This window comes from Girardinichthys multiradiatus, chromosome 15 (assembly GCF_021462225.1).
Source record: "Girardinichthys multiradiatus isolate DD_20200921_A chromosome 15, DD_fGirMul_XY1, whole genome shotgun sequence".
In the NCBI taxonomy this organism is placed as follows: Eukaryota; Metazoa; Chordata; class Actinopteri; order Cyprinodontiformes; family Goodeidae; genus Girardinichthys; species Girardinichthys multiradiatus.
In genome coordinates this window covers 4,447,619-4,464,548 of record NC_061808.1, presented here as the reverse complement: position 1 = coordinate 4,464,548, position 16,930 = coordinate 4,447,619, and the positions used below count along the sequence as shown (strand labels likewise).

The 16,930-nt window shown below is 39.5% G+C and overlaps 1 protein-coding gene across 2 annotated transcripts in view; it reads left to right on the top strand.

Annotated features, from left to right (window-relative positions):
• LOC124881732 (titin-like) overlaps nt 1-16,930 on the top strand; it is a 144,177-nt gene that overhangs the window by 66,328 nt on the left and 60,919 nt on the right. For both annotated transcript variants that reach the window (XM_047387484.1, XM_047387485.1), the window contains 2 exons: nt 14,316-14,630; nt 15,455-15,745. In XM_047387484.1, coding sequence (XP_047243440.1) covers nt 14,316-14,630; nt 15,455-15,745 — 606 coding nt within the window. The remainder of the gene's footprint in view (nt 1-14,315; nt 14,631-15,454; nt 15,746-16,930) is intronic.

Here is a 16,930-nt window from a genome sequence, read left to right as displayed (position 1 = left end):
CACAAGCCAACCACAGCCAATAGGACTCCTTCTTCAGCTAGACAGAGTCCCTTACTGCCGGTGTCCACCACCGGGTTCTGGGATTGCCGCCACGACAGGCACCGCAGACCTTACGGCCGCAGCTACGGGCAGCAGCATCGACAATAGATGCGGAGAACATGGTCCACTCGGACTCTATGTCTCCAACATCCCCCGGATCTGGTCGAAGCTCTCCCGGAGGTGGGAGTTGAATACATCCCTGGCCTAGGGCTCTGCCAGGCGTTCCCAGCAGACCCTCACTATGCGCTTGGGCCTGCCAAGTCTGTCCGGCTTTCTCCTCCTCCAGCGGATCCAACTCACCACCAGGTGGTGATCAGTGGACAGCTCAACCCCTCTCTTCACCCGAGTGTCCAAAACATGCGGCCGAAGGTCTGATGATACGACAACAAAGTCGATCATCGACCTCCTGCCAAGGGTGTCCTGGTGCCAAGTGCACTGATGGACACCCTTATGTTTGAACATGGTGTTCATTATGGACAATCTGTGACTAGCACAAAAGTCCAATAACAAAACACCACTCAAATACATTTCCTATAAAGTTACCAGACTGCAAAGGAATTTAGAAGACATTTGAACATTAAAACAGTTCTGATACTTCTGCATCATGTTTGCTGCTCATGAAATGTAAAATGACAGGAAATAAATGCAGATGCTTCCTCTTTTCTAAACTTAACATCGGATGAAAAATGATAACATTTAGTTTTCAGTCACACACATTTAGCTACAATTTACAGTTTGTGATTTAATTATTTAGTGAAATACAGTAGCAGTTGTGTTCTTGACTTAAAATACTTAGGTGTTAATGTCAGTGTGAAATGTAACGTTTGGTGCGCAGCTCTGTAGGAAGACCAGACACAACTGTGTACAGAGGCTGAGAGATTTTGACAGGACAGGTCCCAGGTTCAACTACCTGCCTGAGCTTTTTATTCAAAGTCTTCTCCATCCTCTGATCCTCATTTCTGACTAATAATTGTAAAATGTGAAAACTGTAGAGTTTTTAGTAACATTTTAATAACCAGTTCAAGTTTCAAATTCCCAACTGTTCCCTACCTTCTGTCTACCCATTGTGGGAACTTGGGTCATTCCATGACCTCCATGGACCGATAGTGTCACATGACCCAGATTGACTCTAGCTTGAGCTTTAGACAGATGACCTCACATTTGACCTTATGACACTCTGGTACACAGACGAGGTCATGGTTGGCTCAATAGCTGTAAACTGTTCAGTACTCTTAAGGACACCTCTGAAAATGAGACGTCTCATCACACCCCCGGCTGTTAATAAACCTGTTTACAGGAAGTGGACCGTTGGGTTTGAGTGTCAGCGACACCAGTGACACCATTATCAGGCATTAATCTATAGCTTGTGTTGCAGTTTTATTTGCTGCATTTAGATGATTGTAAGAATGTCTAAGCTAGAATGTATGGTTACTGAGTTTTATGATGGAGCTTTTTATATTTGTGAGATATGTTGGCTGCTCAAACGGCACTAAAAAGGTGCAACATGAATATTTACTGGTAATGAGAAACCAGTGCATTACCTTCAGAGTCCACTTTGAAGATCTTGGTTTTGACTTAAGGAGTTCTACATAGACAAGCCTCTCCATGCTTCAGGTCACTGGCTGTGCAGGAAACAATCTGGAAGCTGAAGGAGAGCTGAAGAGTTTTTGTAATAGATCCACTGACTGTGGACCTGTCTACTTTTTAAAACCTGTAATATATGAAAGTTGTAAATAAAATACTTAAGTTACAATTTAGCATTTTAAGTCCACAAATATATTCTTGCTTCTAGTTACTTTGACTCTGCAAAGACTGTGTTTCTGGTCTTTTGAGATTACATTTGAGGCCATAAGGTCAGCATTTGTATGTAGTAATACAACTATACAACAACTATAATCACCTACATAGTAAACCTGACTGTGTGCACTCAAACCAAATTCCCAATTCATGGTACAACAGAACTGGTTTTGATATAACTAACACACTAGGAGCTGTCCCGAAAAAGTAAAACTGAGCTTATACCCCATATCTGCAGCCTCCTGCTGTTACCAAAGCTGTGTAACATGGTGGCTTTTAAAGTAAGCTTAAAGAACTGAAGGCAGCACTGCAGTCTGTACATCACAGACACACCAACAGCAACAAAGTTTAATCTAAAATTCAACCAGATTTTAAAAAGTGAAGATGAACAATGTGAAGAATGAAGTCAATAAAAAGGCTTCTCAAAACACGTTTGGCCCTGCAAGTTTCTGATAGTATCAAGTTAATGTTGCTGCCCTCTGGTGGTGAGACTAAAATATTTCAACTGTATTTGTCTTTATTAAATCATTACATATCCGTGTTGAATAAGCAAACCATTCCCAACTGTTATTCTGTTCTAAGAGTAATATATAATTCATCCTCTTCTCTTTCCATTGTTGGACTAGATTTAATGGGAGGCAATGTGTGATGAAGATATCTGTGATTTCTTCAGGTTTTGAACGCACCATCTGAAAGGTACAAACACCTTTCTGATTAGATTAAAGAACAATCAGCTGTGTGATTGTTTTCTTCTGGGAAGAGGAGGACTCTGAAGATATGGTCAGAAGGAAAATTGCAGACATTACTTTTGGATAATTTCACATTTTTAACACAATTTGAATCATTGAGTGGAAATATAAAACTCCCATAATGGTAAAGAGTTTAAGCCAACAGGATAGCAGGTGAGTCAGCCTATCATCGTTCCTTCTGGTTGGGTCAAGCAGATTTAGAGGTTTCCACCAGGGAGAACAAGTTACCTAAATATATTTATTATGATGGTTTTCAATCTGAAATAGTATTAAAATCACTGGAAAGTCCTAATAACCTACAGATCTTTAATTAGTGAAGCCTGTGAGATGTTTCCCAAAGGAACGGTAACCACACAAATGCAACAACAGCTGCAAAGCTTCTCCTCCATCCACACTTAGTCTGTTAATAATCCACCCTCTTGTAAATTATGCTTCCTAGGTGCACACATAATTGAACAAACCTTTGGAGGATAACTGACAGAAAAGGCTGGGAATACTTATCCATTCAGTAATGTTCACCACCCTCCCTCTGCAAAAGTCCAGCTATGGTTTAGGGTGGATGCACTGGGGTACTGGGTGTATATTAGGGCCATTTTCTGTAGTAGATTTCTAACCTGTTAATCTGGTTTATTCCTGGTTCTTACAGTGGAATTGACGAGGTAGGAAAATGTCCCCAGAGAGTTATCCTAAAGTTGATGGTCTCCCCAGATGCTGCTGGTGTTTCATTTTGTCAGCCTGTGTCAGAACTTTAGAAAGAACAATATAGTATCAGTTTACTGATTAAGGTCTCCTCACTGTGACCTCTGAGGCTTGGTTCCTAATGTAGGTTGTTCAGGGAAACCAGCATGGTTCCCAGGTTCTATCAACACATAAAAGATCTGTGTGGTGTGTGGAAGTTCTTCAGAGGTTTTTATTTGTTGTCTTAAAATAACAAAATTCATAATAATATTGAAAGAAAATGTATTGTTCCTTGTTTCAATGAGGTTAGCCAGTTTGTCCGTTGTCATAGATGGCCAGCTCACAGACAGAGCATTCTGGGATTTGTAGTATAGGAGGTGAATAGGCTGTTTACTAGTGGACCAGCTCGCAGACAGAGCATTCTGGGATTTGTAGTATAGGAGGTGAATAGGCTGTTTACTAGTGGACCAGCTCACAGACAGAGCATTCTGGGATTTGTAGTATAGGAGGTGAATAGGCTGTCTACTGATGGGCCAGCTCTAGTAGACATTCAGAATTAACTAATGGACTTAATTTGACCTGCTGGTCTGAGTCCGACCTCTCTGCTGTAAGAGGTCCACTTTGACCTGTTTGGATTCTGTTCTGACTCGGTTTAACTGCTCTGTCTGCAGAGTCTCAGAGCTGCTGGGTGTTGGTGGACTGACTGCAGCTCATACATCACAGTTCCTCTTTGGCTGTTCATGCTCAGGAAATGACAACAGCTTGTACAAAAAACTGATAAACTATAAAAAAAAAAATAGAAAAAATAAGTGGCGAGTGTTGATGTGAAGATCTTTCTTTAATTCAGCCACAAAGAGGAAATAGCATCAGTATTTTCAGATCTGCAGCAGAGAAAAGTCTCTCAGTGTTCAGCAGCTAACAGAAGGACAAGAGATGTTGGGTCTGGTTCTGGTTCTGATCGTTGTGCTTCACTTTGAAGGTAAAAATCTGTTTTCTTTCAAAGGAACCTGAGACAAATTATGGGATCCTTTGATTAACTGCAATATTTTATGGAGATATGAGAACATTTAGTTTTTACAGGAGTTAATCTGTGTAGCATGAATTATTCAATCAGGTTTTGACAAAATATATAAAAACATCTCAAACTTCTAACCTCATAGGGATTAAAATGTTAATAACTGATGGTATGAAAATGTCTAAAATAGGGTTTTAAATGGTTGTAAAAAATGTACATTATAATAACTTAAATGTGATCTTAAATAAATGACAACATATTTCATTTTACCTTCATAATTGTGTTTGTGAAGGATGAAGTGTGTAAAACTATATTGTGTCTTTGTCTCTGCTGCAGGGACCAGTGGAGGAGATCTTCATCTCTATCACAGAGCTGGAGATGATGTTGTTCTACCTTGTAGAAGTCCTTCATCTTCTTACTCGTGCTCCATTGTTGACTGGTTTTACAACAGAGATACAAACACAAGCTTTTCATTGGAGGTTGAGGATGGAAAAGTTGTTGAGAGTTCACCTCGAGCTGCCAGGTTAAATGTGGACAGTAACTGCTCTCTGATCATCAACAACATCATTGCTGAGGATGCTGGACTTTACTTCTGTGGACTTGGTTCAGGAATCTTCTATGATGACAGTCTGTTTCTGGATGTTTTGACCAGTGAGTATGTAGACTTGAAAGATTTGACACAGTCAGACTTTTTCCTTCTGACTAACATTGTGAAATACTTGTGTTGGACAGATGTTTCTGACATCAACAGTTATGATGAATATCTGATGAATATTTGATGCAGTCAGAAGTTAAAATGTTGTTCTGTCAGAGTGAGAAACAATCATTTATTCAGCACTGTGTGATGGTGTTGGGTCATCCATTTTGTGTCTAATGGACGACTGAGCTGCGCAGCTCGACATGCGCCGCAGCAACGGTCGTCGGAGCTCTGATGTCTTTAGAGTTTATAAAAATCTGAGGAAACAAACTTTTAGCCGCCATTTCCAAGTCCTGGTTTACGATGTAAGGGGACAATCTCTGCAGAAATAGAAGCTCGCCGGCGGGCTTACTTTTCCTCCACACGGCCATTCCTGGAACAGCTTGAAAGCTGGAAATCTGTCTGATCCAAGAAGATCAGAAGATTCATATTCCCCAATCGAAAAACCGTCCGACGCAACCCAGGAACAGGTGAAACCCACAGAGGTTTGTTCCCAAGGAGACGACTTTCCACACGGAGAAAGGCTTCACAGCGTCGTGGTTTTTCATCATCTTTCCAAGTTAATCCAAATTGTTGTGTTATTCTCATTTGTCCAACTGTTGTTCTGATCTTCATCTACCCTCAGCACACATCCTTATTTTTGATTATTAATGTGAGCCTTTTTGTAGAATAGTGCATATTTAGTTAGGTGAACGTTGTTGGACCAGAATAGTTTAGCTGTAAGAGGGACTATTGATTTAATAAATGTTCACACAGATAAAAAGACAGTGATTATGTTTATTTTGTGGAAGAGTAATTATCTGTCAAGATAAGGTTAGATTTCCACCATTTGGTCAAGTGGTTGATAACATAGTGACATTTGGTGTGGTTTTGGTTAATAATTATTAATTATAATTAACTAGATGTAATTAAGTGCTGTGAGCCCTATAATCACACCACCAGAGTGTATCTCTGATCTTTATTTGTAAGAAATGATTTTTGGTCAGAATTTATTTGTTTTAAATTATGATTTTTAATTAAAATATTTTGATAAGTTTTTATAATCAATAATCAATGGCTTCAATCAAACATTACAGTCCACACACTTGGTTTAACTATATAGTCAATTATCTGATATTAAACAGGTATTTTCATTTAATTAATGATTATTTATACCTAACAATGATCAAATGAAACTCACAATGTGGTTTTTAAATTTTATTTCTGCCCCCAACTGTGTTTTTGTTGAGTTATCTTTGTTGGGTGTCTGCTGCTTCCTGGTTGAGCTAAAGGTGGGGCCGAGCTTTTAGGACCCGACATCAGCTGACATCAGGAAGTAGGTTCATCAGAATGAACGTTGTGCTGAGCTGCTGTGAGGCTGTTTAGATTCAATTAGTTTATCTTGTATTGTGTGTGGTTCAATGGTTTGATCAAACCTCTATCTTTTACATTCATTTGTAAAGATTTCTTGATTTGTTCCATCATGCTGATGAATACCTGCTCAGATCTGTAATATTACTGCAGATCAATCACCAAGTAACATGTAGACATCATCTAATGTTTCATCAAAGAGGTTATTTGTAAATCTTTCTTATTTTTTATTCTAATCTTTGCAGCCTGAGATAAAGTTGTATTTTTTTAGAGTTTTAGAGAAAGTTACTTCTGCATCTTTCAGACTGAGACAACGGTTTTTATTTTTCTTCCAGTCTCTCCCTCTCCACCAGAGGATGATCCAACAAAGGATGGAGATGTCACATTAAACTGTTCTCTGGAGAGATACAGTGGGTTTGATCGGTGTCCAGAGAACAGCCTCCTCTGGGTGGATGAGACAGGAACTGGGCTGACTGGTGAAGGTGTTGTATTCAAGTTAGAACCAAGGAGATGTGCTTCCTCTCTAACTGTGCAGCATCAGAGTGGCACCAACAGAACATACACCTGCCGGTTTGTTGTAGAGAACATCGTGAAGGTAGAAGCTCACTACACTGCTGTGTTTAAAGGTAAGATGACTTTATTTACTGAGTGAATAAGAATAAAAGCAGGAATTACCACAATTATACGTGACCATATTCTATATAAAAGTCCTTTAAGTGAATATCACTTCTCATTTCAGATAGATTGGACAATATTTTCTAAACCAGTTTTCCACCTAAATAAAAAGTGCTTGATTTGGTTTTTATTCTGGACAAACAAGGTTAAAAATCTTTTTTATTATCTGCTGTAGCTTAGAAACACTGAGACAAACCATATGAAAGAAAAGGGGACTTAAGTTATTGTAAGCTAAAACTTCTCGTTCATATCTTACTATCAGCTAATTAACACACATATTAAACCTTCCTGCATCTTTTCTAAAATCTGAGGGCAGAGGGTCTATTTAAAGGAAGAAAGTATCTGTTCTGTTCATGTTTTACCTCAACATGTTCATTATAAGACTTGTTGTTCCTACGTGGAAAATAGACTTCTATTCTCAGCCTGATTTTCTATACATCACTGTGTACCATAACTCAGTAGCTGTAGAACTTATGATCTAACAATAAGATTATTGTTTTTTGGTAAAAATTACATTTATTAGAAAGTTTGATATCTTATGATGACATTATTACTAAATGTGCTACCAGTCTGTCTGATGGTGTAATTAAGCTCTTTAAGCTCACTGTGTGATAATAGCCTGACTTACTTTAAAACAAACAGGAGTTTGTGTTAAAACCTGCAGATGTTATCTGAGATTATTTCTGGATATACACAGATCTCCTTATGGTAATCTGGTCATCTTATAATAAAATGTTACCTGAAGTTTAGTGGGCAACTGCCAAGTGGAATAAACAGAAAATGATGCAGGAAGGTATGGTTTAATATGTGTTTTAAGTAGCTGATAGTCAGATCTTAACCAGAATCTAAAGCTTACAATAACAGAAAAAAACAAATGATGGCACTAAACTTTATTGAAAGTGATGTAAATATATTGTAATTGTTTATTGCCCTAAAACCATAAAACCATCTGACCGACACCATCTGTGTTAGAAGGTATGATGTCGTCTTATTAGGGCAAAGGTTGAATAAATGTGTGTTATTACATCTATACTATGTATGTATGTTGATATCTGTTTAAATTTTAGTTTGCATCAGGCTTTTTTTGAAACATGCATCTGGTACAAAATGCTGCTGCACGGTTTTTAACAGTTAATTCCTAACAAGAGCACATAGCTCCAGTTTTGGCGTCCCTTCATTGGCTTCCTGCTCAGTTCTGATCCATTTTAAAATTATTTTATTGGTTTTTAAGTCTCTTAATGGTCTTACTCCTCCTTATTGGTCTGAGCTGCTTCAACCGTATATGCCTTTGTGTGCTCTTAGATCATGTGATCAGATGCTTTTGGCAGTCCTGAAGACTGTCTATAAAACCAGAGGAGACAGGGCCTTTGCAGTTTGGGCTCCTAAATGGTGGAATGAGCTGCCCCTGAATGTCAGACAGGCTCCCTCCCTTGCTGTTTTTAAAATCCGTTTGAAAACAAATTTTTTCTCTTTGGCCTTTAACCCAGAGTGAGCTAGCATCACTGTCTTAATGTTTTACCATTTCTATGTATCTGTATTTGCTTATAATTATTTTTCTCTTTTATTTCTGTTCGTCGTGTAAGTTGGTAGCACTGTTGCCTTGCAGCAAGAAGGTTCTGGGTTTGATTCCCGGCCTGGGGTCTTTCTGCATGGAGTTTGCATGTTCTTCCCGTGCATGCGTGGGTTCTCACCGGGTACTCCGGCTTCCTCCCACAGTCCAAAGACATGACTGTTAGGTTAATTGGTCTCTCTTAATTTCCCTTAGGTGTATGAATGAGTGTGTGCGTGGTTTTTTGTGTGTTGCCCTGCGATGGACTGGCGACCTGTCCAGGGTGACCCCGCCTCTCGCCCGTAGACTGCTGGAGATAGGCACCAGCTTCCCCGTGACCCACTATGGAATAACTGGTAGAAAATGACTGACTGACTGAATAAGCACTAAGGATTCTCTCCCTTTTTTGTTTAAAATTATATTTGACCCTTTTTTCTCATCTTGTTAGAGACGATGGGTTTGAACGTTTTATTAGTTTCAAGAGGAGTTAGTTTGAGACCTGCTGCAGCTCCTCATGTCCCAGGCAGCAGTTTTCCTGGAGATCAAGGTTTAAAGTTCAAATGGAGTTTAAACGAAAATTCAGAATGAAAGACTCACCTTCACCGCCTCCACCTTCCAAGGACTCTTCTGTGCGTCTCCCGGCCTTCCAATCAGCAGATCCCTGTCCATCTGGTTCTCCATCCAATCACCTTCCGACGCCTTGTTTTTAAAGGACCTTCAGCTGTGTTCTTCCTCGCTTGTCAGCTGAGCTCATCTACGACTCCGACGCCTCCTCGCACTGTTCGTAACAGACTCTCATAATCCTTCCTCCCCTACCGCTTGTAGGAGCGCTCGCCTCGCTTCATGGCTAATTTCTTCCTTGTCTCAGATCTGGGCAAGTGGAAGCCCATTAAGAACTCCTGCACTTCTCCTGCTAAGCGTCGCCGAGGTAGCCCTGCCTCCTCACCGGCTCCCGCTGCCACGTCACCCGACCTGGTTTCTCCAGCAGTTTCTCCTTTCATTTTCATCCCTCAAACGACCATCCTACATTTTCCCTGCTTCATTCATCTCGTTCATGGATTCTCTCCAACGCTCCACGTCATCCCTTACTCACCTGCTCTGTGAGTTCACCGCCATCTCTGCTACGCCAGCACTTCCTCTTTCCCGCGCCATCGTCGCTGCCCGCTCCTCGGCCCCTTCCACCGGCGTTCGCCCTTGGTAGCGCCCGGCCTAGCTCGTCTCTAGGTGAGATGTATCACTCCACTCTCTCTTCTCTATCTTTTTCATTCATGTGGTCTTCAAGCGTGCGGTGTTTCCCACCCCTCTTTTCATTCAGGTTGATCATTTACTCTCATGTATTTTACCATCTCGTTCAGGCTCAGCTCTAAATCCTGGGGAGGCAGCTCATTAATCTGGTTTCTCTCATTTTACCATCTCCTGAAGCTGTCTAATGTATCGCTTCCTCTGATGGCTTTTCTGCTTCATTTAAATCATCTCGTCCCCGGCTTTCTGTCCGAACTACCGCACCCTGCTGCCGGTCAGACGTCTTGGAGTTCCTCCGGTCCTTGGTCCCCAGAAGTGATCACACTCTCTATCTAACACTGACTCTTAAAGGAACGCCTCTCAATCAGTTTGTAACTTTCAGCTCTTTTATTCTAATTAAGCAGAGGAATGATTACAGAGATCTGCACGGAGGCTCCCGTCTCGGATCGCCACAGGTCATTCATGTCAAAACCTTAGGCCATTTATCCCCGTATGTGTCGATGTGTATTCTTATCTTTATGGGATGTATGGAAGAAATCAGCTATGCTTAATATTATTAAAGATTCTCCCTAACATTTCTGAGGATCCTCTTTTGGCGCTCAGCCGTCTCTAGGCATTCAGAGTCGCCAGCTGCATAGTTTCACCCGAGCATAGATAATTCAATACTTTCTGTCCCTCATCTTTGTCCTATTTCTAATATGGCTGCTCGTTTTTCATCAGTATCTCTAGTCCTTCTCAGCCTTAGCTGCATCCACCCTCGCTCAATCAAGAGCCTGCTTAGACTGGTCTGTTCTTTCCACTGACATTTATATTGCAGCCACCTTCTGATTCCAGCGGCTTGGTCGGCCATCAGAGTGCTTTGCTCTTCTCTTCCTTTTTCCAGAACTTCTGCACGGTCACAAATTGCCGGGCTTTCCGCTCCAGTCTCCTTTCTAACTGGAACGGTATCTCCTTCTCTTCCATCGTCGTCGTTCGTTCAGCTGACTCGTCTTAAGTTTTACAGTCTGTAGCGTCCCGGTTTAAAAGAAGGTCTCTCAGCGGATGGTTCACAATCCTTTTGTTGAAAGAGCCTTGCATGTGATCACATTGTAAGATCTAAGGATATGCAGAATGTAAATACCTTTAATAACTCAATCTATATGCTGCTTTTAACCTCTTTGCCTCATAACCTTACCTTAAAAGACTTATGTATCTTAAATTATTACAACCCTTTCGTCCTTGACAATCTTTCCTTTGAGTGCTTTTACCCCGTTTCGCCATATATTTGTTAAACATCTCACCTCCCTATATTTCCCAGTGCCATGAAATGATATAAAATATATATTTCAACTGTCTGTGACTTTAGTTTAGTTTATGATATCGAAACTAATAAACTTTCGTATTGCGATTAAGCGTGCATAAAGTACTAAGAATATTGGCACTCTCTACTGAAAAAATTAAATAAATGTAACTTGGTATTCGCATGTCAAGTAAGCTCAGCACATGACCTTGCTGCACTCCTTCTCTTCTGTTTGTCTTCCATTTAAACACCGAGTTGTAAAGGAAGAGCCTGTGTGCTTCTCTGTGACTCTCAACAAAAAGGAAATTGTACTTGAACGACAAAACTTTGTCCTCGACGCAGCTTTTAATATGTAAGCACTCATTTTTGCCGGAAGCAGCCAGTTTTTTAGTTGACGAGAAAGGCTGTCTTAATGGTCTTATTCCCAAAAGGCTTTGAGAAAGTCATTTTAATAGCAGAGTTTACCTATATATACTTTTAGGTGTTTATCTTCAGAGTAACAAGTTGAGATGCTACCCTTAGTGCCTGGCTAAGAGACCATTGAACGTTTCTTCTCTCTTTCTTCCTGTCTGTGGCAACTGGCACCATTCTCCACTGTAATCTGCAAACAGGTGGATATGACCTCCCAGGGGTGGAGTCAAGCATGTGGCTCATTGGCTATCGACCCTTTTCACCTGATGGTGGAACCCCAGGCAGCCAGTCAGGGATTAATATTATTATTATATTTCAACCTTGTTCCTTTATCAACCAGGCGCTAAGAAACTATTTCCTGTTACGATATTCATCATAACTATCTTTTCCCGTATTAATTGTGAGCACACTTTCTCTCTGCACACTGTGTTGGCGCTGCTCCGTTCAGTGGTTTACCACACCTTCCTGGACTATGCGTTTCAACATGAGCACTAATTGCTCTACTGTCGCAGCAGAATAACAAACTCTTATGAAATAATTTATGAACAGTCAATATTAGTAGGTCATTTACACGGACGTAGCTCCGTCCGTAGGTTTTGGGGGGTTTCTCAGGGCAATTCGTTTCCGATGTAAGGCTTCCTTTCTTCCCCAATCTGAATCCCCAGCTTTCTATGAGATCATCTCATCACTATAGCCTGCTGCATCTGGGGCATTTCTGGAAGAAGCGCATCGCCGCTTTTTCTGATAATGCAGCAGTGGTCGATCCCGTTAGTCAAAGCCACTCGTCATCTAAGGTATTATGCCTTACCTCAAGTCATAACTCATAAATTCATCATTCCTGCTCATCATGTTCCAGATTATTCTATTTAGTTCCTAGGTCTTCTGTTGTTTCTCCCAATCAGTCTACTTCAATTTCTCCTTTTAAAGTCTAAGGTTGATTGAATCCATCTCTTCATCCTTGTTAATATCAACCCGCATTCTATTATTCATCAGGTTTAGCCTTTTACTACTTTTAAATCCTTTTCCTTCACATGCCCCATTTCTCACGCTAGAAGGAGCCCCATGTCTGCATCCTGGTTCCTCAAATATTATAGGCATGTCCCAGTTCAATGCATTACGCCCCATCCAGTTTTCACGCCATTCCTTCAGAATAGGAGCAGCCACTACTGCAGCGACCCAATGTCTCTCCTTCAGCCGCTCTCCAGCAATTGGGTCGTTACTCTTCTTCATCCTTTTCTTCCTATGTTTGCCCTAATTTCCACTGCGTTCTATCTGCTAAATGTTTAATCAGCTCTCAGGTAAGAGCTCCCCACAATCCCTGGGGGTGGTTGGGCTTTATCCATCATTGGCTTTGTTCAATCGTCATGTTTCTGTTTTGCAGGACTCTTCCCCTCAGCACCTGCCAGTCTTGTCTAATTTTCTCCCTCACTCTAGCTCACCTATGTTCTTCGAAAAGTACTTTTCCATTTGTTTCTCCCTCCTTTAATTGGAGGCTGATTATTCCTTGTCTTCTTATGCTTTCATTCGAGTATGTTTATTCTCCCTCCTGCTTTCTGCCTTGAAGTTCAATTTATTTTCCAACCCCTATTAATAGATCTTTATTATAGTTTTATTTCTTATCTTCATCTGCATTTCTTTCATGACATTTTCAGCACTCCATAGTTTTCCGTAATTTCTTCATCTTATTTTTCCTTCTTTAACCACTCCTATTTCCCGTTTCATTTATACTCCTCCTTCCGTTTAATTACCCTCTCATTTCCTGCCTTTATTCCTGCATTCCCCGTTCTATCTATTTGTATGCTCAGCTGATCTGTTCATAGCTTTATTCCATATCTTTATATGTAAATCCTCTGCAGAATATACGCTTTATCTTGCATTGCCATCACAGCATATCTATCATCTTCTTTGCTTCTCTATTATTTTCCTTGCTTTATAGCCTATTTACAAACTTCTTTTCTCTGCTTTAATCTTTCTCTTCTCTCTTCCTTTCTTATTTAATTCTACTTTCCTGTTAGATGCCCCCTTTAGTACTTAATTAGGCCTCGGCCCTTATTTTGGGGGGAAGACATCTCTAAATCTAAGCCTTAAAAATGATCATCTTAGCTCATGTTATTCTCAGCATTCATGTCTTCCTCCCAGGTCCGAGCACCAAAGAAATAACCATGTAATTTCTCATCATTAAAACTTTTCTAATTGCCATCCTTTTCTTTGAGTCTTTTCAGATTGAAATAAAACTTCAATAATCACCTGTTTCTTTACAAGCAGGTCTTTCAGCTAAAACATAGCTTACTATAGTTGATCTGAGTGTTACAAAGTGAATGAGTTAAATGTAGTTTTTTGTTCGTTTCTGACTAAAGTTTGTGCAACTAGTTCCTGTTGTTTGTGGTTTTCCTTCAGTTTCTAAAAAAACACAAGTGTGATGAGAGCAAAATGACAGAATACGTGGCGAGTGTTGGTTTGAAGATGTTTTCATTCTTTAATTCAGCCACAAAGAAGAAATATCAATACTTTCAGATCAGCAGCAGAGAAAAGTCTCTTAGTGTTCAGCAGCTACTAGAAAACGAGATGTTAGGTCTGGTTCTGGTTCTGATCGTTGTGCTTCAGTTTCAAGGCAAAGATCTGTTTTCTTTATTTATCTCAAACTTCTAACCTGACGGGGATTAAAATGTTAATCACTTATGATATGAAAAAAAAGTTTTAAAAAAATGATGCAAATATGGAAATTACGGTAATATAAAATAAATAAATAACAACATATTTAATTTTACCTTCATGATTGTGTTTGTGGAGGATGAAGTGTGTAAAACTATATTGTGTCTTTGTCTCTGCTGCAGGGACCAGTGGAGGAGAACTTCATCTCTATCACAGAGCTGGAGATGATGTTGTTCTACCTTGTAGAAGTCCTTCATCTTCTTACTCGTGCTCCATTGTTAACTGGTTTTACCTCAGAGATCCAAGCACAAACTTTCCATTTGAGGTTAAGGATGGAAAAGTTGTTGAGAGTTCACCTCGAGCTGCCAGGTTAAATGTGGACAGTAACTGCTCTCTGATCATCAACAACATCACTGCTGAGGATGCTGGACGTTACACCTGTCGACCTGGTTCAGGAAACATCAATGATGGCAGTCTGCTTCTGGGTGTTTTGACCAGTGAGTATGTAGACTTGAAAGATTTGACACAGTCAGACTTTTTCCTTCTGACTAACATTGTGAAATACTTGTGTTGGATAGATGTTTCTGACATCAACAGTTATGATGAATATCTGATGAATATTTGATGCAGTCAGAAGTTAAAATGTTGTTCTGTCAGAGTGAGAAACAATCATTTATTCAGCACCGTGTGATGGCTTCAATCAAACATTACAGTCCACACACTTGGTTTAACTATATAGTCAATTATCTGATATTAAACAGGTATTTTCATTTAATTGATGATTATTTATACCTAACAATGATCAAATGAAACTCACAATGTGGTTTTTAAATTTTATTTCTGCCCCCAACTGTGTTTTTGTTGAGTTATCTTTGTTGGGTGTCTGCTGCTTCCTGGTTGAGCTAAAGGTGGGGCCGAACTTTTAGGACCCGACATCAGCTGACATCAGGAAGTAGGTTCATCAGAATGAACGTTGTGCTGAGCTGCTGTGAGGCTGTTTAGATTCAATTAGTTTATCTTGTATTGTGTGTGGTTCAATGTTTTGATCAAACCTCTATCTTTTACATTTATTTGTAAAGATTTCTTGATTTGTTCCATCATGCTGATGAATACCTGCTCAGATCTGTAATATTACTGCAGATCAATCACCAAGTAACATGTAGACAACATCTAATGTTTCATCAAAGAGGTTATTTGTAAATCTTTCTTATTTTTTATTCTAATCTTTGCAGCCTGAGATAAAGTTGTATTTTTTAGAGTTTTAGAGAAAGTTACTTCTGCATCTTTCAGACTGAGACAACAGTTTTTATTTTTCTTCCAGTCTCTCCATCTCCACCAGAGGATGATCCAACAAAGGATGGAGATGTCACATTAAACTGTTCTCTGGAGAGATACAGTGGGTTGGATCCGTGTCCAAAGAACAGCCTCCTCTGGGTGGATGAGACAGAAACTGGGCTGACTGGTGAAGGTGTTGGGTTCAAGTTAGAACCAAGGAGATGTGCTTCCTCTCTAACTGTGCAGCATCAGAGTGGCACCAACAGAACATACACCTGCCGGTTTGTTGTAGAGAACAGCGTGAAGGTAGAAGCTCACTACACTGCTGTGTTTAAAGGTATGATGACTTTATTTACTGAGTGAATAAGAATAAAAGCAGGAATTACCACAATTATACGTGACCATATTCTATATAAAAGTCCTTTAAGTGAATATCACTTCTCATTTCAGATAGATTGGACAATATTTTCTAAACCAGTTTTCCACCTAAAATAAAAAGTGCTTGATTTGGTTTTTATTCTGGACAAACAAGGTTAAAAATCTTTTTTTATTATCTGCTGTAGCTTAGAAACACTGAGACAACCCATATGAAAGAAAAGGGGACTTAAGTTATTGTAAGCTAAAACTTCTCGTTCATATCTTACTATCAGCTAATTAACACACATATTAAACCTTCCTGCATCTTTTCCAAAATCTGAGGGCAGAGGGTCTATTTAAAGGAAGAAAGTATCTGTTCTGTTCATGTTTTACCTCAACATGTTCATTATAAGACTTGTTGTTCCTACGTGGAAAATAGACTTCTATTCTCAGCCTGATTTTCTATACATCACTGTGTACCATAACTCAGTAGCTGTAGAACTTATGATCTAACAATAAGATTATTGTTTTTTGGTAAAAATTACATTTATTAGAAAGTTTGATATCTTATGATGACATTATTACAAAATGTGCTACCAGTCTGTCTGATGGTATAATTAAGCTCTTTAAGCTCACTGTGTGATAATAGCCTGACTTACTTTAAAACAAACAGGAGTTTGTGTTAAAACCTGCAGATGTTATCTGAGATTATTTCTGGATATACACAGATCTCCTTATGGTAATCTGGTCATCTTATAATAAAAATGTTACCTGAAGTTTAGTGGGCAACTGCCAAGTGGAATAAACAGAAAATGATGCAGGAAGGTATGGTTTAATATGTGTTTTAAGTAGCTGATAGTCAGATCTTAACCAGAATCTAAAGTTTACAATAACAGAAAAAAACAAATGATGGCACTAAACTTTATTGAAAGTGATGTAAATATATTGTAATTGTTTATTGCCCTAAAACCATAAAACCATCTGACCGACACCATCTGTGTTAGAAGGTATAATGTCGTCTTATTAGGGCAAAGGTTGAATAAATGTGTGTTATTACATCTATACTATGTATGTATGTTGATATCTGTTTAAATTTTAGTTTGCATCAGGCTTTTTTTGAAACATGCATCTGGTACAAAAAGCTGCTGTACGGTTTTTAACAGTC